The sequence below is a fragment of the Akebia trifoliata genome, chromosome 15, assembly GCF_017979445.1.
Source record: "Akebia trifoliata isolate Shusen 1 chromosome 15, ASM1797944v1, whole genome shotgun sequence".
Lineage (NCBI taxonomy): Eukaryota > Viridiplantae > Streptophyta > Magnoliopsida > Ranunculales > Lardizabalaceae > Akebia > Akebia trifoliata.
This window is the reverse complement of record NC_141389.1, coordinates 29,529,921-29,550,659: the sequence shown is the minus strand read 5'-3', so window position 1 is coordinate 29,550,659 and position 20,739 is coordinate 29,529,921. Positions and strand designations below refer to the sequence as shown.

General features: G+C 35.5%; 1 protein-coding gene across 5 annotated transcripts; it reads left to right on the top strand.

The window, feature by feature from the left end:
- The first annotated feature begins 4,966 nt into the window (after positions 1–4,966).
- TPR9 (Tetratricopeptide repeat (TPR)-like superfamily protein) lies at positions 4,967–19,704 on the top strand. 5 transcript variants are annotated; one of them, XM_086425357.1, is made up of 16 exons: positions 4,972–5,348; positions 5,444–5,578; positions 6,490–6,579; positions 7,030–7,101; positions 9,446–9,647; positions 10,816–10,934; positions 12,242–12,649; positions 12,751–12,885; positions 13,532–13,669; positions 14,358–14,513; positions 14,697–14,936; positions 15,729–15,895; positions 17,239–17,353; positions 18,133–18,213; positions 18,802–19,066; positions 19,197–19,704. In XM_086425357.1, the coding sequence occupies exons 1-15, from the start codon at positions 5,220–5,222 to the stop codon at positions 19,024–19,026; spliced, it is 2,412 nt and encodes an 803-aa protein (XP_086281483.1). In that variant the 5' UTR covers positions 4,972–5,219; the 3' UTR covers positions 19,027–19,066; positions 19,197–19,704. The 5 variants fall into 5 exon arrangements, 2 of the variants coding, with proteins under 2 accessions (XP_086281484.1, XP_086281483.1); XR_015172546.1 differs by lacking the exon at positions 19,197–19,704 and having other exon boundaries at positions 4,968–5,348; positions 17,246–17,353; positions 18,802–18,860; XR_015172547.1 differs by lacking the exon at positions 19,197–19,704 and having other exon boundaries at positions 4,967–5,348; positions 17,246–18,213; positions 18,802–18,870.
- The last annotated feature ends 1,035 nt before the right edge of the window (positions 19,705–20,739 follow it).

Below are 20,739 nucleotides of genomic sequence, written 5' to 3'. Positions count from 1 at the left end.
TCACATTTCTAACGTGGGGTGAGTACATTTTTCCTCGCGATACAGTTAAAAGAATCTACGGTTATATGTGCACTTTCACGTCTGAAACGTAAGAATGGCAGTAAATCTAGTGTCACCCCAGCATTTTTTTCATCTCTCCGATTCGAGGGAACACAGGCAAAACGCGTTTAGATGAAGTACGACCCCACTGTCCAGAATATAAACTAGAAAGACCAATTTGCCCTCATTTATTTATAATTTGTTTTGAAGTGTGATCTACCCTTACTTTGGCTAAATCCCAAGTTTTCATAAATAAGTATAAAACATCTGGTGTGTGGGTACCATAATTATATTTATATGGCAAGGTAACCTCCAATTGAGTGAAAACCCATTCATGAATAAAAATACCCACTAAAAATACAAAAGGAAAGCTATCCAAGCTTTGAAAGAGAATCAAATCTTCCATTCGGAAAGTATAAGCATAGTATCAACACTTTTTGAGCCATCAACACGCATTTAATAGTTACACCCTCAAAATGTAAAATTTATCTGATAATATACCAACATGGTAAGTGCACCAACCAAATACATTGTAGTATTACCCTTAATTAAACTTCATAACTCGTCCTCGTCGTTGTCACACAGAGAACTTCATAATGAAACATCTTCATTTTCACCTATGAGTTGCTTTGAATCTTACAAGGCATCAAGCTTAATTTTTTTTCTTTTGTTTATCTTCTCTACTTTACAATGCGTTTGTAATGGAGAAATACAATAGAAAAATTAGTGAAAATGATAGGGATTGACTTAGATTAAAGTTAAAACTATAATATAAAACATTTGAATGCTTAGAAACGTTAACAATTTTTTTTAGAAATTATTGATGATAAGAATTGTTGATAATGCATTAAATCTTCAACAACAATGACAACAACAACAACAAATATATATTTATTTTATTTTTTTTTGTTTGCTTATGTCAATCTTGAAAGGTCAACATGTGCTAAGGCATGTCAACAAGACATGTTTGACATGGATTAAGCCATGTCAAATGTGTTATTTCGATATTTTTTTTTGTACTTAAAAGCTTTGTGTTGATAGGATACGGGAGACATGGTTTAAGCTGTGTCAAACGTGTCTTGTGGACACATAATTTTTTTGAACAACGTAGAACATGAAAATGAAAATCGATAAATTCATGGAAAAATATAAGTTTTATGTACAACTTTTGAACTATCTTATTCATTGTAATTATGACTATTTGATTGAGTTATTTCCTTTTTAGATTGAGTTCTTAGGAATCATTCATTTGAGTTTAAACAAATAAAACAAATCTATGAGAAAACCTAAAAATATAATGAGATTTCAATAGAAACTAACTTTTATTGTGGAATTCCTTTAAAATAATGGTTTTTAAAACCTTTTAAACCCAATAATCAATATAAATGTACTAAGAGGAGTTTTATTCGCCTTCCCTAGTGGCACGAGCAGAAATTTAAGATTTTAGATTTCAAATGATTAGTTGTAATGATGAATCCAACTACTAGTGCTAATAGGACCCATTCATCTTCTTTTTTTTTGGTAAGTGGGTGTAGATGCCCAAAAAGTTGGTACAATTATGCTCACCCTCCTATTTAACCAACTTTCATGGTAAATGCTTGAGAGGGAATAATTCATCATACTAAGAGCACCATCCTCGTATTGCCCGAGCTATCATGGAATTTTCGACTCTAAACCATACTTGTAAATAGATATAACCTTAATAAGGTTGGCAAAATTTTCTCCCCACCAAGTAGCTAGCTTGGTCTTAGAGACCAACTAGCATGCTTGTTTGATCACTATAGCATGCTCAACAATGGTCTTCCTATTACTAAGTGTCACAACTCGACAAGTATCAGTTTATGTGCACCTATGAATATTAAGGTAGTGAGAGAACATCAATAATAAAAAATTGAACCACAGAGAAAATGGATATTGTGACACAAAAAAGGCAATGGGCTACCTCACCTAAGAAATATCATAAAGTATCTTACCTAAAATGGTTAGAACAATATCCACACCTTGTCCAATTGCACAGTCTAATCGACCATAGTAACTTAAGAGTTTTACTACTTTTGTCATTAGACTAAGACTATGTTTGGTAACACTTCAAAAGTTTGGAAACTAGAAATCAAACTTCAAAAGTTTCATCCTACGTCCACCATCGTTGGTTCAAAATTTTTGAATTTTGGTTATGAAGTCTAAAATCTGAAATGAAACAAACGAAAATAAAGCTTCTGAACTCTAAATTTTAAAGTCGACCACCTTAGTTAGGACTTCGGAAGTATTACCAAACACACACTAACATGAAGTTGGTCACCCAGAGGGATTTATCCTGACTTACCTAACATGTGTGGTTTGTGGGATATTACACATTCCTAAGGGATTGAATATGTGGTGCTCTAAGAGGTTGGTTGCCTCGCCTATAATAGTTAGGCCAAGAAGTCTGGACACTCACGTAACAAAAAATAAATAATCAAATATGCTAGTTCCCCAAGACAAACTATATTTCTATGTGTCTCATACCTGGTGTGATTGTTATTATCACTCGAAGTAGAACATCAATTGTTCAATACGTAAAGGTCAATCTTCAATCGGCATGAAGGGTTATGCTTCAATTTGGGAAACTCTTAGTGATTTGTAAAAGAATATCCACAAATAAAGAATATAGAGAATACACGACCATCATCTATAAGGGATGGATATCAACAATTCCACCAAATTTTTGTGGACAAATTACTTGATGACCAAATCAAAAAATTCAAAACTAAGCAATGGTCAGAGAAAATGTCACTGTTCCTTCATTGCGTAGTATCCAAAGCCAAGTCATCCATATTGAGAGTGAGTTCATAAATGTTCGCACAATTGCAATCCACATTATCCAATGTCTTCCTCTATCTTTGTCTGGACCTTCGATGTGAATGCATTTTTAATTGGGTTATGAGCACGTCGAAGCCATCTCTATTTACTTGATATTAGTTCATCGCCCATTGAAGCTACAACTACATTTGTTTGTAATTTTATCTTTGTACTCATCCATCACAACATTCTCATATCTACTACATTCAATTTATCAATATATTTCTTTTATCGATTCATTTTATTAACATGTTATTGATTTCATTCTTCAACTATTGTCTTATAACGTTTCTACTTTAATTTGAGTGATATGCATGATTTTATCACGTAGTATGCCATAAAAGCGCATTTCTTACATTCCAAAACAACAAAAAAACACATTTCTACTTTAAACCTCCAACTATGATTCCATGTGCAATCTTCCTCAATCTCTACATCTTCACCTCAATTCGTCTTAGGAGAAAATTGATTTGAAGTTTGAATTAAAGCTTTGAAATTCATTTGTTCAAGCTTGACCATCGAATAAATTGGATGGTTGAGAGCATGTTGATTTTTGTGCTATAAAATGAAATCGATTATTTGGCTTAGAACCACTCCCTATAAAAGAAAAGTCGATTCCAGCGTTAATTATAAAAGGAATCTATTCAATAAATATGGAGAAAAGAAGAAAAAAAACAGCTAAGGTAGTGTGGAAGGTAAAAGCCATTGGGAATTAGATGGTGACACTTGCCACAAAGGGATTCATTCGCAATGAGCTGTTTTGCCATTCCAAGACAATGCTTCAAGGAGATACGTCCGGGAAATCAGATTTTGAGACATCATTTAAGGATGCATTGCTTAGATGGTTGGGAATCCATCCCACAAACGTATTTATTTTCAAGATAAGATCAAATCACGAAAAAACTAGGGTATTACAATACGTGGGTGACTAGGAGACCGATTGCAGAAGGAATCCAAGGAACCAAGTCATAAAAGGTTTTCTTGTAAATAATGTAACAATCAAAGCGAAAAAATACATGTTTTCTAATCTAGAAACTCTCTTGCGGATAACATTGAGCATGTTGATCGAGTACTTCATAGTCATATATATATATATATATATGTTTTGGTTGGTGAGTCTATTTTTAATGAGTTTAATAACTCGATGCTGTCGGGAATTGAACCCAAGCTCTGGTATCATCACCCGAAGACTATCAACTAAGCTAGCTGGCACTTGCAACTTCATAGTCAAATTATAATCTCGAGGTGGATCCGAAAATTCGTATCCATCAATAATTTTGCCAATTATGATTATAGTGCCAATCCGAGGCCAAGAGCAACTCCAATGCAATACCTTCTACTCATACCCATAAATGAGTCTTTTAGGTACTGTGGATAGCAATTATGGGTATCCATGTGATATGCACTGCAACCAAATTACCTATAAATTGTTTAATTTAATCCATATTTAAAATTTTCTGAAATTAACTTATTTTCAACATAATTATGTGAATTTTTTTCCTCCAAAAAGGATGAGTAATCTATTAGGAGTAAATTTTTTTCGTATTGAAAACATCAAGACCCAAAAAATGGTGAGGGATGGGTCTTGCGTTGAAACACTATTTTTGGATTTCACTATCCAAAATACAGTTAGCAGGGAATGAGTAAAATGATGGGTATTGCGTTGGAGTTGCTTTAGAGGTCCTAAGAATTGAGGTTATTCTCATTATAAAATTTAGAGTCGTGATAATTCTACTTAGGCATGTGGCATACTCAATTGACACCCTTGACATGATAGGCTCGAATATTGTAGATCCGCTCTCCTTGGGATATAAAATTACACCTTTTTATGACAAATCGTAGTTTTATATCTCGAGGAGAGTATATTTCTTGAGCCTATCATGTTAGGGGGTGTCACTTGAGTATGTTACGTGGGTAGGTCAGTTTATCACAATTGTACACTTTAACACTGTACCGACTGGACAATGTACAAAGATTTGGTTCTCTGCACATTGCCACGTCACTGCAGTGTTGAGCGCAGTGTAGAAGGAAGTCTGCTCAACATTTTCCTTCCTTTACCATCATCATTTGGGCTTAGAGAGAGAAAAATACGAAAAAAGAAGAAAATTTATACAGTCAAGATTAAGTCGACACGTCCCGAGTTTAGACGACCAAGTCGATTGCACTCAAACTCGCACGAACGCCGATTTCCGTTGGAATTCCGAACCGTTGAACGATTCCGAGTCGATTCGGTCAGGTTTAGACTTTAGAGGCCCAAGTTGGAGCCAAATCGAACTCACTTCAGCAGTATCAATTATCAATAATAAAGGAGGTGAAGAAGAAGGAACAAGTGAGGAAAAAAAATGGAGAAACTGAAATCTGTGGTTCCAAGCTCCCTTAAGCGAATGATATTCGAAAGTACTCCAGAAGATCTTCCTTCAACATGTTCTCTGCTTCTCGATTTCTTCCTCCCTCTGCAGCTGTTTCACGACGTAATCATCCTTCTCTCACTCTCTTAGCCCTGTTTTGTTTTACTTCTCTTACTCTAGAATTCCCCAAAAGTTGTGTTTTTTTTCCCCCTCATCAGGTCGTTCGAGAACTAACGGACCCAGAAATGTCTCTTTGTCGTAAGAACACGGACGTTGCTTTGGATTTAAAGCGAAAGGGCAATAACCGTTTTTCAACTGGAGATTATGATAAAGCATTGAGTTTCTACTCACAGGTCCCAATCTTCTTCACTATAGTTTTCCTTTTGGTTGTGTGTCTCCAGTATTTATGCTCAGTGTTTGGGTTTCAACGAAGGCCTTGCTTGGTTCGCCATCAACGAACAGTAGCTTTAGAACTCAACTCTACCCAAATGTCCAACGTGTCGATTCAACTCGATGGTTTACGAGTTGACTCGAGAGAGTATATATGTCTAGTAGTCCGACTTTTGGTGCATTTTCCTGGTTGACCCGAATTGTTCAAACAAGTATTTGGCTCGAGTCAAATTAAAATTCAACTGAGTTGCGTTGACTGGAACGAGTTTGAGTCGAGTCGATCTGTTTGAAAACGTAGATGCATGGTGCTTGGTTGGTCTAGTATCAATCTAAAAATGAAGGTGTTTGTTTGAGAATAACCAACGTTTTAAGGCTTTATGTCTTAAGATGATAGCCATCTACAAACAAATTTTGGACTTTATGTCCTGTATTTTCTCATGGATGGTTATAACTAAGAGTCATGATGAATGCACACGGTTTTGGTATGTGGCTGATGTGGCAAGGGCACAGAACCGTGGATCTTTTTCATCGGGATACACAGGAAAAAGATGTGCGATTCTGTGCCCTTGCCACATCAGCCACATACCAAAAGCGCATGCATTCGTCATTATTCTATAACTAATGTCTTGGGGTGATGTGCAAACAAATGGAGGGAAACCAAGTTACAGGCCTAAGTGTTGCTCAATTGCTTAATTTGCAAAAGCTTTATTGGTGCACATATCTAAGAAATGTATAAGCTTTCTTCTTTTTTTTTTTTTTTCTTGTTTTTTTCCCCCTTGCTTAATACCATTGATATACCAAGATGCAGTTATTCTGAAATTTCTGTTATGGAAGTGCTTTGGCTTCACTATGGATTATTATTTGCAATGAACAGGCATTGCGTTTTGCTCCCATCAATGATGATGATGACGCAGACAAGAACTTGGTTGCAACGCTGTATGTCAACCGAGCTTCTTCATTGCATGTGAGTTTGATTCTTCTTGTCTTGTATATCTGAATTTTCTTGGCTAAAATTTAACTTTCATCATCATCATTTTTTATGCCTTATCCTAAACTTTTGGGTTGGCAGCATGAATCACATTTTCCATTCAGCTCTATCTAAAGTCGAGGCTCATGTGTCTATAAATCTTTTTTGGTCCTTCTTTATTTTTATTTTCGTCTTCCTTTTTTCGATGTTATAGCCTTCAGTTTTTGCTGTAGGAAACCTGGTTGATGCCATCATTGGTCTCCATAGGTTTGAATATGGGTTAGGAAAAAAGAGAAGCCTACATTTTTCTATACACTTGTAGAACAAGTTTGATCTAAACATGCAAGCCAATAAATTGTTACTAATTATCATTTCGTTACTAACATTTGAAATTGTGAACAAATTATTATCCTCCGTCTTCATCTGCTACTGTGTTTTCTGTTCTAGAAAATGGGCTTTTTGGTGGAGTGCGTACGAGACTGTGATCGGGCTGTTGTACTTTCCCCTGGCTATGCAAAGGTAACAAGGTTCACTTCACACTTTCTTTATCATCATTTATTTTTTTCTCTCATAAAAAAGTGTTTGGCTGATCTGACAGTCCTTTCAATTGTGTGAATCAAGAGCACTAATGAAAGCAATTAAATGAAGTAATCAAACACAAAAGAACTCCAAGGTTCAACATATAGGAAAAACTACAGGGAAAATATGAATTCAGTATGATACAAGACACATAAAACAATGCCTCCTCAATCTAGAGGGATTACGTGAAGTAAATGAAGCATTTTGAAATGACCAAACAAAGCAGCACGACAAGACATCTCTCACCTACCTGGTTTTGTTGTTGAAGTTGTAGGAGAATATCCTTTATCACCACATAAACAAAATTCATAACTTGAGCTGCAGCCTTCCTCCTCCCAAAATAAGAACAATATAGTTTCAAGTAGACCAAGAGAAGGAAAAAAGAAGATAGAATGAAGAGGGAAGATGGATGAAGAAAATGTGAGGAGAGAGAACACTAGGTGACGAGTCCTCTCTCCCTTTTCCCTACTTGTTTTATATTATAATTAATGAATGGGTCACTTTGGATAGGAATGCTCTTAGTGACTTAATTTACATCATGTACAAAGTAAAAAAGGAAAAGTGTACTGCATGACAGGAGCTTATATTATAATCCTATACACCCAAATCTAGAAAGACAATAAATAAATCAAACCAAATTACTTTTGTCTAAATCCTTTATTCTTCTACAGTTTTGAGGTAAGGGAAGACCCAATTGTAGTCAAAACTTACCAGACACACCTTTTTGGATAAACTGAGGTGTTCATTCTTAAAATTCTTTTTCTTTCAAAAGAGATATCTCGTCACTAACCACCAGAGTGAAGATACTCAAGTGCATGGAAAAGGAGAGAGAGTCTCCAATGTGCCACACACAAACACACACTACTCACTTAGTGACGATGATCAAATAGACTCTATACTGACCAAGTCTTGAACCCACGACCTTTAAGTTGTTTTGCAATATGTCAACCAATTGAGCTATGAGTCAGCCCACAACTTTTGTTGTCTTATTTGATGCGTTATTGATAGTATGGATGTTTGCCAAATGTCTCAACTGTTTTTCACACATCTGAACCAAATGGTATTGAATTTTTATATGTTATATTCTGGAATTGAATTTAGCATTCTTTCTCAAATTATTGGCACTTTTGACTATTACACTTGACCACATGTCTTGCTCAAAATCCAACTCCTATAGAAACCTTTTAAACCACTTCTGTTATAGAAGAACAGAAAGGGGCACATTTGGGTGCACTTTTTGAGGTGACAGACTAATTTTATTGGTGCTTTGTTTGGGCATAAAAAAGCAAAAATTGTTGTCTTTCCCCCCCTGCTTGTGCATGAAGCTGGAGGAAACATCATTTGTTGTGTTCTAATTCATGGGTTCTGATTTGCTCTGGGGTTTTCACCTTCATGTTCAAGGCTTTCTTGTAAAACTTAGTTTTCTATATAGGTTGTTTGAGTTGATACATTGCCTTTATTTTGCTTTATCATTTCACACAAAGATAGGAAAGTTCAGCTGCCGCCTCGACAGAGGTAACTGAATCTTCTTTATTGACTATCTAGTGGTTGCGATTCATTGCTGATGTCTAGTAGAAGACATTGCGATATTGCAACAGGGCTCTGGGCTGTATGTTCACATGTAAACCCTTTATCGAAAACTCATCATTTGGAAACTTAAAATACATGGGATAATTATCCTATACTTCTAATTTAATTAAGATCCAATTTCCCTTCAGGGGAATTTCGGTAACTGAGCTAGTACTTCTCAAATTCATTTACATTAAATCAACAATGGTGTTAGCTAAATGCATATTTACAAACTCGTATTGTTAAGGCAATATTTTTGTTTCTCTGTCTTTTTTTCCCCTAATGATTTTTTTGTTGTCACACATGCTGGCTTCCCTAGGGTTGTCAATTAGCCATCTATGGTAGCTATCAAATATCAATTAAGTATTTCATCTATGCTGGCTTGCCTGGGATTTCCTTTGGAACATCCATCATGATTTTGATTAGTTCCAACTTCCAAGCAATTAACCATGAAATGTGCTTGCTGGTTGTCCATTTTTCTTGAACCTCTGATATTTTGCAGGTACCTTCTATCATGGTCTTCTTTGAAACTATGATCAGCTAGATCTGATTGGGCATTAAAGTTTATTAGGATCAGGAACCTTCTGCAATACCATATTAAAAAATCTATGAAGTTACCAAATTAATATTTTATCTGATTTATCATTTTTTTTTCTTAAATTTATTTTCCAATTTAGCCTTGGTATTCTTTAAATTGTAAATATTTCTATTGTAGGCATGGTACAGGAGAGGGAAGGCAAATGCTGCTTTGGAAAACTATGAAGATGCAATTCGTGATTTGAATGTTGCTGTGAGCATGGAATTATCTTTGGGGGGAAAGAGCCAGATAAGAGATGAGCTTGAGATAATTTCAAAACGATGTCTGAGGACAGGCAGTTCACTTTATAAATGCATTGAAAACAATTTGGGTTCCTTTGGTAGGTCCATCTCTTCTATTCTAACTGTTTGAACTCATTGTTTATGCATCCTTTCATTTTGCTTGGTCATATTAACAAATTGTCTCATAACTGTGGTCATATCGGCAAATTGACATCTCTTCTATTACTTTAATCTTTTGATATCATACTCACTGTGATTTACATTAGGTCCAACTTAGTCATATGACTGTTCAAGAAGAGAGGGAGGAGTTCGAGAGAGTGTACCCCATTTTATTATCTGTGCATTCCTTCAAATGACAATTTTACTAACTAGATCCCTAACTCTTTGATTTTGAAAAGCATCCATTCACTGATAGTAACTAGCAATTAGAAATATACCAAACTCTTGCCTAAACTCAAATAATAAAATGAAAACTAGAACTTCACTGATAGTGATGGGGGTTATGTATGTATTTCCAATTGGTGCCACTATTTTTTTATTTTTTTAATGTACAACACTTCAGGTTATGGTACTTGGAATTGTCAATTTGTTTCAGTTAGTTTTGTTCATTCATTGATGAAAGGTGCTCAATGACAGGTGGTTCGCAACTGAGAGGCAGCTGCATGGTGCTCCCTTTAATATGTCGTATTTTAGTTCGATGTTATGGCCTTTTGATACCCTAATGACTTAAGGAAGAGAAACAAAAGCAATTAGTTCTCTTTTTTTCTCTTAGTAACTCTGCCTTGCTCTTGTTCTGGGTTGTTTCGATCTTCCCCCATCCATTTTCTTCCTAGGAAAATATATGATTCCACCATGAGAAGTTTCTCAAGTCAAGCTTGTTAGAACAGCATGCTGCTTTTGTCATTCATTCCCTCCACTCCTAAAATAACCTGCTTGAGGTGAAGCATTGAAAAAGAAGCAAGAGCCCTCTCCATTCTGTTAGAATATAATTATATCAAAGTGGGCATTTGAAGCAATCACAGACACACATCTGATACAACTACTTTCTAAGCCTCACTCGCATTATCAAATCTACAATTTGGATAGTCTTAGGGTTTCCGTCATTTGGACTTGAGTTTGCTTGCTCATACCTTTTCAGGTTGAAGTTTCCTTACAGCCATAGATCGCATTTGTTTAGAAATCACAATGGGATTTATTTATTTATTTTTGCAAAGGAAACCCATGTTATTTCCTTAGTTTTGAAATAACATAGGCTATGTATGGCAGTTGAACCACACCAGTTAAAACTACAATGTGTCTCAACACCAGATAAAGGGAGAGGTATGACTTCAATAAGTGACGTTCCCCAAGCTTCCATGATTCATTCGGAACAACCTTACGCTGCGGTATGGATGAAAATCTATCTCAATAATTGTAAAATGTATTATGGTTTTCTACTTATCTGCTTGTTTTTTTCTCATTTCATTCACTTGTTGATATTGCTTGACTTTAATGAGAAGACATGGTTTAGACAGAACTCAATGGAAGGACATGATTCGTTCAGCTAACCCCAAAATTTTGGGGTAAGGCTTTGGTGTGATCATTCAATAGGATGAGATCTCGATACCTATGTCATTCATGATGCTTTTTTTTTCTTTGGTCTTTTCTTTCCATTTTAAGTGGAAGATATCATTGTACTGATGACCCCAAATAGTTTCTTCTTTTGATAGGTAAAGATGTTTATATTAATGAATGGGTGGATCCCAAAATATGTATAAACCATGAAGACAAAAGTGATCTAACAAAAGAAAACAGAAGAAGAAACTATACTCCCAATATACAATATTTCAAAATCATTAACGGAAAGCCCCTTACAATATTTGTGGAATAAAGACCCACTTTTTTATGAAAAAGCTTTGATTCTTAAGATTAGAATGCAACGATCTGTGTTTCCCATCAAATATCCTTTTATTCCTTTCCTCATAACTCCCAACAATTGCAAAGTGTAGAAGCTTACACATAACCCAGCCTCTAGGTTAGAAAGTTCAAGCGTGAAATCTGTGACACAAGTCCCTAATGGTTTAAGGCATGATATAACTTATGTCAAACATGGAGAAAACAATAACTCTACTTCCCTAGCCAAGTCACTGTGAAGGAGGAGAGATGATAAAATGACTTTGCATTTAAGGTACATATTACACAGTAGTTAACAATGATCCTTTTTGTGACTGATTAGATGATCACCTTACAAAACAATTGCAGTAAGGCTTATGAGGATGATGATAACAGTCTGATGGATTAAGAAGGATAAAGCCCTTTGAGGAAACTTTGATGCATCCACAGTCTGTCAATGAGGTGTTAACCAAGATTTCCCTTCAAATATTAGAAGGGTATATAATTCAGTGGGTTAAATTTAGTGGTTAGATTCATCAGAGTTCGGAATAGGACTCATTTTGTTTTTATTGCAAAAGATTGTGTCAATAACTGCATCTGTTTTGAGGATGAAATACGCCTCCAACTCTTCACAGAGTTGGATAAAAGAAGTAAACATCTGTAATTCTCTACCATAGCTTGACGTGCAGTTGAAAACAATCTTTTCTCATTGACTAACTTGTTGATATCGAAAAGGTGTATAGGACATGGTTTTATGCAGTCAAAGTTAATGGTTGTTCAGAATTGGGGTATGACTCTTACATGGTGCAGTTTTCTGCAGATTGTGTTGAAGCATTGCCGGGAAACTCATTGTCATTTTTGCTTGAATGAGCTTCCAGCAGATACTATACCCTGTTCGTCATGTTCAATACCATTATACTGTTCCCAGCGTTGCAAAGTACAAGCAGGAGGACAAAGATCTGGAAAAAGTACAAACAATAATCCAATCCTTGAAAACACATCAACAGACATTGAAAGACATATTAGAAGCATTACTTTGACCAGTAATTCTGGATTTTCTGTTATTGATTCAAACCTTGAGTGGGTCCCTGAGCACGGACATGAATGTGGAGGTGTACATTGGCCTGCGGTATTACCATCTGAAATCATTTTAGCAGGTCGAGTTCTAGTGAAATCAATAGAGCAAAGGGAGCACTCCAGGGGGACCTGGAAGCCCATTGAAGTTTTGGTATTTATCTCACATTTTGTATATTGAGTTGTAGTTCTGTTAATTATCCTTTTCTTCTGAATGGTTTGAATTTATCGATCACAGTCTTTATTTTCTTGCAGGAACTCTCTCACAATTATACACAGTTGCCTTTGGAAAGCAAACTGGAGTTAATTATTTATTCAATTGTACTGACTAATTGTCTTCAACAGTCTTATGGTGCCAAATTTCCATTGACTGGGCCTTCTGCTTCGCAGGTATGGTTGAAGCTCTTTTTACGAACACTTACGACTGTTATTAAAAGATGAACTTTGTTTTTTTGATAAATGAAAGTCATAATGCATTTCTTGCAAATTCATCTCTTCAAACTTATCATGCCCCCACTTACAATCATCTTTGGATTCCCTCAAGTCCCATCCACCAGGTGTGCGCCTGTGGCGACTGCCATTATTGGGTCTAAATCGATAGATAAACTTTGTTCTCTTTTATGGTTTTGTTAATACTACTACAGAAAAAATGCATAGCAATAGAAGAGGGAACCAAGGAACACTTGCACAGACAGTGAAATCAGCCAAGAACACAATACCTCTACTGATATCTTGGTTTTATTCTCTTTCTAATGTGATTTTTATTGTCTGAATGATTTCGAAGCAGATCAGTTTGGTAAATCTCCTAGTCCGAGTAATTTTGTTGTAACCTTTTTCCTGATTAAGGTTTATATTTATTGGGCAGATAATTTGTTCTATCAGTACAATCAATGAGAAAATTGTGTAGTTCCAATACTCAATTTTGTTTGTCTAGTACTTAAAAATAATTTTTGTCTAGTTTTACCTTGTTAATTCATGTTACTAACAAGTGTTATTACCATTGGTACTCAAAAACCTTTTCTCTTTGTGTATGCAGTTAGTTATAGTCATATCTCAAGTCAAGGTAAATTCCATGGCAGTTGTCCATATGAAGTCACAAGATGCCTATGGGCCACTGGAGCAGTCAGGAACATTTTTGCCTTCAGAAGATGCTTTAACCAATAGCATAGAGCAGGTTTGTCCACTTTTAATTGTTTTGCATTCTTTCCTTGATACCGTTCTTAGTTCTTACCTATAGAGCTGTTGGGAATACTGATTCTATGTGAAACAATAGTTTACAAATAAATGTGTTCTCAGTTTAGTGTTTCCTAGGTCTATCAATAACATAATATGTATTATGCGGTGACAGCAATTTGTTACTGTTGTACATTGGACTATTCTAGCCGGACATCACTCTATTTTTTTTGAACTTTCACAAAATATTTTACTATAGGTGGATGAATCTCTGACATCATGTTAACAGTGAGTTGTTCTCAACGTGTTGATCATCATCACCAAAAATCAGTCGATTCCTACATTACTGACAATATAAAAATTTACCTGAAGTGGCAACATCATTGGATGCTCTAGATTTTTTATTTGAAGTCAAAATTTTCAGCAGTGATCTTTCTTTGTTTTCATATCCTCTTGTTTGCTGGTATTTTATATGCTACTAATGTTGTAGGAAATCATAGACACAAAAAAAAGAGAAGTTGAACTCTAGTTGTGTTAATTAATTAACCTTCATGGTTCAGAATTTACAATCTGCGGCCATGCTTTTAATCTGTAACTCAATCTACATGATTACTGTACTTGTCAACTTTGACAGGTAGCATTGTTTCCACTAATCATTTTCATTCTGATGGTTTCCTTCTCTCTAATAGGTCAGAGTAGGTCAAGCTATTTACTCTACTGGTAGTTTGTTTAACCATTCGTGTCAGCCAAATGTTCATGCATATTTCCTTTCACGTACACTCTTTATACAATCAACTGAATTTGTTGCGGCAAGGGATCCACTGGAGTTATCTTACGGCCCGCAGGTAATTTATCTGTACTGGCCCACTAATATCCCACTTTTCTCTTTAGATTTATTGGAAAGATCTGTGTGGTTGTGAGTTTTGAGCTAAATGGCCCGAAGCTGTTATGGTCTTGGTGCATGCATTGACCAGTGCACAAGCACGCATATGCTTCACTCGTGAAAGTTATATTTTTCTATATCGCAGGTTGGGCAGTGGGATCTTAAAGAACGCCAACAGTTGCTAGAAGATCAGTACTCATTCAAATGCCAGTGCAGTGGTTGCTCAGAATTGAACCTCTCTGACCTTGTTCTAAATGCTTTTTCTTGTCTGAAACCAAATTGTTCTGGCGTAGTCTTAGATAGCTGTATTGTAAAGCATAAAAAACAGGAAGGTTGTTGCTTAGTAGACGTTCTCACAATGTGCAGCTTGGAGCGCCCTCTTCCAGTATGCTAACCCATTTTAAACTCTCTTTAAATTTTTTTCTCACAGCAGTGCATGCTAGATAATCAACTTAAAAGTAAATATGGGATAGATCATAGGGGTGGTCTTACTGTTGCTGTGGTGGATAAGCAGGTGGACATGGGACATCGGGACCCACCATTGATGATAGGGTTAGTTTTGGATTTTTTTTTTCTTACACGAGACCTCATGCATGGTGGGTCTCACCTAAGGTTTAAAATCTTTTTTTTGGCAATGCTTCGGTCAGGAGAAAATCTGAGACTACCTCAACCAATGTTGTTAAATAGCATATGCGACCAGCACATGCTGTTGCATATACTGTAAGAAGTGCTGGTCGCATTTGCTGTAAGAAAAAAAAATCTGACTGTTGGACAGTATGCCATCACATGTACAATAAGCGATCGCGTATTGCAGTATGCCATCGTACACAATAATATGCCATCGCATATTGGCAGATAGCATATTTTTGGGGTGTGCGACTGTAGCATATGCGACCACATTTGACAACACTGGTCTCAACCGAAACATTCCGAGACAATCCGAAACCTTCCTGAAGCAATCAATATTTTGGGTCAATGTTCTGTTCCACTCTCGGTCCAATAAATTCCAATCGGTACGAAACTTTAAACCATGGTCTCATACCCTGATTGTGCATTACCTTACTGGTTGTCATTTGTAAACCAGCCTTGTGATATATCCGGGGGTATTCTAGGCCTGTTCCCATGTGTCCATATTGATACTATTTTCTAAGTGCACTGACATGTATGGATGTTCAAGGTTGATAAGCAGAAAAGAGAAGACATAAAAAAAGTGGCTCACCTCTTGTTTGAACAAAAGGATGGAACTCATCTAGTTGATCCTGGTTATTGTTTGAATTGTGGTTTTTACCGTGATCTGAAGTCTTCTAGGGAATCATCCAAGAAAGCTGGCAATTGCATCAGAAGGTATAGTGTTTGAATATTGCATTGGTGGTTTTGTGATTCTGAGGTTTCTTGTACTAGATCTTGTTACCTTCACAGGATTGCTTAACAAGATCTGGTATCTCACTAGCATTTGAAGGGTTCTTTTTTCCCCCCCTCTCGTTGCATTTATTCTTCTGCCTTTTCTACATATTTCATTATTTTATTCATGCTAATTAAACAAAAATGCATAAGTAAAGCTGTCTTTAGGATTGAACGCAACACATTAGATCCATTAAGGCTATAACTCATTTCACTGTAGCTCAGTCTTTAGGATTGAACATTTATCAAGCTTATATCTCAATATTACCAAGATAGTTAAAATTTATGGTTCTAGCCACGCGGACAATTTGGGATAAACGCAACACTTCACATGTGCTGACAATTTGCCAAATTGATGCCGTCAAGATGTTTTGGTGCTCCTGGACAAGGTGCCACTAGAATGTATATATGCGATGGTCTTTGGTTTGACTTGGAGGAAGTATATAATAGAAGAATATAAAGTTAATTCGGTAGATGTTGGGAAAATTGACTTTCAAGTGGATATGACATCATTAAGGACATATATCGGGGAGCAATACTTTGTAGATAATTCAGTTGCAATATATATTTCAACATTGCACTCTCTCAAGCTTACTTCTGGATCATTGTTCATTGCAGGATTACTTCCATTGTTGAAATAATTTATAATATACTTGGACTGTTGTTTTTTATATCATTATATTGAGATACGTAAGATTTTGAATTGTCATTGATATTAAGAAAGCCCAAATTTCACTCCATATATTCCAATAATCTTATGGTGTATTCTAGGTTTGTTCCCATGTGAAAGGAGGTGGAAGAAAACCTATCTGGAGGAAACTATTTTCTTCAGGGCAGGCCAAAATAAAAGGGAAAATCAAATAAGTAAGGTTGATATGTCAGATTTATGAAATATTCCCCAAAGGGCAACAATAATGTCCTTTGCTTGCAGGGTCCAGTTGGATGTAGATGGCAAGATCTTTCGAGTCTGTAATAAGAGGTCGGATGGAGGCTGGGTGCAACAGGATTTAAAAGCATGTCGTCTCAAGTAGAGATGAATAACATATAGTTATTAGTGACTTTAATTCATATAATGTAAATAGTAAGAGTACCTGTAATTACATTTAATTATGCATGGATAAGTTATAACATATACCGCAATTACAAAAGAGAGTGAATGTTATTATTATTATTTACTAGCAATAAAGAACAGATGGCTTTTCATGGCAAATACATATTTACGTAGCAATTTCACCTTCTTTCGGGGGCTATGACTTAGACTTGGACTGGAATTAACTGTATAACAGGTTGCAGGATGCAATTGTTTCAAGGGAAGTTTCGACTGATATACTCTATGATGCTTTGGAAGCTCTTGATCTTATGAGATCAACAAGTTATGCATATAACAAGGATATTGCGCAGGTGAGTTTTCCTCGTCTCATGACTCCCAAATTATGCATTAATTGTTGCCTTGTCTTTTCTAGTTGAAAAATGTCAGTTTTGTTGATGTTTCTAACAAGAATGAGAAACAACATGAGAGAACTAGATCACGGAGCTTTGAGCATCTGTTACCAGATTTATTCCTTGTTCCTACTGGACCGAACTGTGCACCGGTATGAAGCAAATCAGTTCCTGTTATAGTCCGTACTGGGTTACTAACCAATTTGTGAAAGCAACCATTCCAAATCAGTGAATTTTATCATTGGGTTTGGTGAACCCAATTGCGAAGACACAATTTTTTAATTTTTAATTTTTTTTTGTTGAGAAATACACCTCTTCATGTGTATATATAAAAAGAAGTAAATCTAGATTCTTTTAACTCTTAGCATTTTTTAACATTATAATTGTAACTTGCATGGTTGAATTATGTATATGCATTAGTGAACCGAACCAGCGATCCTAAGCTAACGAAATGAATTATCTTTGCCTACTACTACTACTACGAACCGGTTTCATTCTAGGGCTATGAACCGTGAACCCAAATTCGAACTGAGTGAACCCACAAAGCAGGTAACATAGTTTGGACTGTCTCCCTGTACTTGTAGTAGGTATAATTATAATTACACAGGCAATGCTACAAATACTGATTATAATTGTGACTACATCAAAACAACCATTATGATAACTTTTTTCACAAGAAACAACTGTCACAATATTTGCACCTTACTATGACATTTATATGATGCTATCTACTAACACAGGCAGAGGACAGTCTTGCCAAGGCATTTTGTTTGGTTGGAGATTTTCAGCTTGCTGTGCGCCATTGCAGATCATCAATTGAGGTACCTTTTTGTTTAGAATAAAACCCTGTGACCATGCAATAATTTTTATTCTTTAATGCTCTCTTATCCCTTAAATTATAGGTATGATGCATGAATTGCTCATCCCTTCATACCATTCGTTTGCATAGCAAAAAATAAAAAATAAAAAATAAAAATAAAAATAAAAATAAAAATAAATAAATACTATACTGGATATAATCTTCTCCCGAATAAAATGAATTCAACCACTATATGTACATAAGCAAAGAAACCTGTAATCCTATTGTTTATGTGGAATTTTAACTCTGCTGATTCCATGAATACGGTAAAATGTCCCCTTTTCCTGTGAAACCTTTGCATTGCACCTAAAGTTCAAATCTTTCAATATGTCATACAACTCACTTGATTCAACATCATTTTTCACCCTTCAGGCAGATAAAAGGATTGTTTATTGTATGCTAAATCATGTTCCAACCCCTGTAACACCTATTTCATTCTGGGCAATATTGAGTCCTTTTGGTAGTTTTTGGTGAACTCAATCAACAGCCGTGGTATAATTTCCTTGTAATTAGCTCTGAAGGATTTTTTCATGGATTTATTGAGTTGCAGATCCTGGAGAAGCTTTACCATCCCAAGCACATTGTAATTGGACATGAGTTGGTGAAGCTTGCTTCCATTCAGTTATCCTTGGGTGATTGTACCTCTGCTGCAGACAGTGTAAATCGTTTCGGTGCAATATTTTCACTTTATTATGGATCTCATGAGGTCAGAATATTTCCGTACTTGGACAGGCTTAAGAGAGAAGCTTGTAAGGTTTCTCTGCAAGAGGGTTGAACTCTGTTATTGGCCTTCTAGTGAAGGGTAGTAAGCTCAGGTGTGTAGCTTCAACTATTAGTTTCTCGCCATTATGCAGTTCCGAGTTCTGACAGTATTTCAGCTTTGCCACCTATTTTTCTCATTTTTGTTTTTGCTGTTTTCTCAACTAATCTATTTTTCTTTAATAGGAAATTCGGGTATGCAGACCCCAAACCACAATTTGTTACTTTGTACAAAACTACAAACAAAAATATTTGCTAGTGTTGGAAACCTCGATTTGTTGAGGTCGAGTGCTGGACAAAAATGAAGGGTACCAACCAAGATATAGTCGAAAGCAAAATATCCATCTCACAATGGTTCTCCTCACTCTACATAGGATTTACATCCCAAATCATCTTGCCTGCCCCGTTGACCTGTTCAGTGGAATTGCCTATTCAGAGAGATGGCTGAGGGATTTATACGGCCATTGTTGAGACTGAATGCTCAGCTCACAGAAGCTTGCAAATGTTGTAAACCGAAGCTCCATGAAAATTGTTAACATGTAATGTAATATTCATTATTGGTTTTTAACTGATAATAGAAAATCAGGGTATGTTTATGTATTGGCATCGCTCCTCTGTCCGAAAACAGTTGAAGTACATGCAATGTTTAAGCTCTAATCACAGCTTGTTGGACGAAAGTGCCATCATATTTTCACTTGCCACTCTTTCTTGCTTCAATTTAGTCATCCTTGTTTTAAGAAAATTCTTAATTTCCAAAGAAAAACGGATCCCAAGGAAAACTTTACTGTTCCCTAGGAAATTGTGTTTTTTCCTCACATCTCAGCTATTTGTTCCTTGAGGTTAAAAAGGGTCCCTGGTTTTATGATGATGGTGGTAACATTGGGGTGTATTTGATTGTGCATGGAAAATGGATGGGGAAGCTATTTTTCATAGAAAATCACATTTTTCATATTTTTAATTGATTTTTCAATGGAAAATGGATTTTCACGCTCATCCAAAAATTGAGCAAAGGTTGGAATTCATTTTCCCATTATCCTCATTGGAAAATGGAATCCACCCCTAAATTTCACCCTAAAATCGAAACTCCAATCTCTTCTTCTTCTTCCTTCTCACCACCATCATTTTTGTTGTCGCCATTGTTGCTCACTCTCTCTCCTCTCTCCTTTATTCTTCTTTTTCTTTTGCTGTATTTTTCAGATGCAATCAATATAATGAACCTTGTTTATTCCACTTTATTCATTTTCTAAAATCATTTTTTCCTGGATTTCAAATTCCATGAAAATAAATATCCATGCAATCAAATAGGTCCTAACATAATTTTAAAATTCAACGTGAATTTCATCATCTCAATAGGAATTCTAATCATTTGAGCCTCCTTGATGACTTAACTAGGAAACTTAGTCAAGTCACTTGGAAATGCTTTTAGATGGATTATAAACATGATCGAGTACCATGGTTATATTTCATGTTTATTTAGATTAGAAAGCAAAATATGTATTATTTTTTATTTATTATAAACATTAAATTGTTTAATGTAAATTTATTTATACAAATTTTGAGGGTAAAAAAACATTGAAATATTTGAAAGCTATTACACACTTTTCCTGAAATCAAGGGTATTGTTGTCACCATCAGATAATGCCTTCTCAAATAATTTTTTTCTTTTGAAAATTTAATAATAAATAACAAAAACAAAACTATTTTAATAATTTTCTGTATATTTAATATA

Coding starts and splice junctions, on each gene's coding strand:
- TPR9 (XM_086425357.1), top strand. CDS start 5,220: ATGGAGAAACTGAAATCTGTGGTTCCAAGCTCCCTTAAGCGAATGATA. Junction 5,579..6,489: donor CATTGAGTTTCTACTCACAG/GTCCCAATCTTC, acceptor TGCAATGAACAG/GCATTGCGTTTTGCTCCCAT. Junction 12,650..12,750: donor GGAAGCCCATTGAAGTTTTG/GTATTTATCTCA, acceptor ATTTTCTTGCAG/GAACTCTCTCACAATTATAC.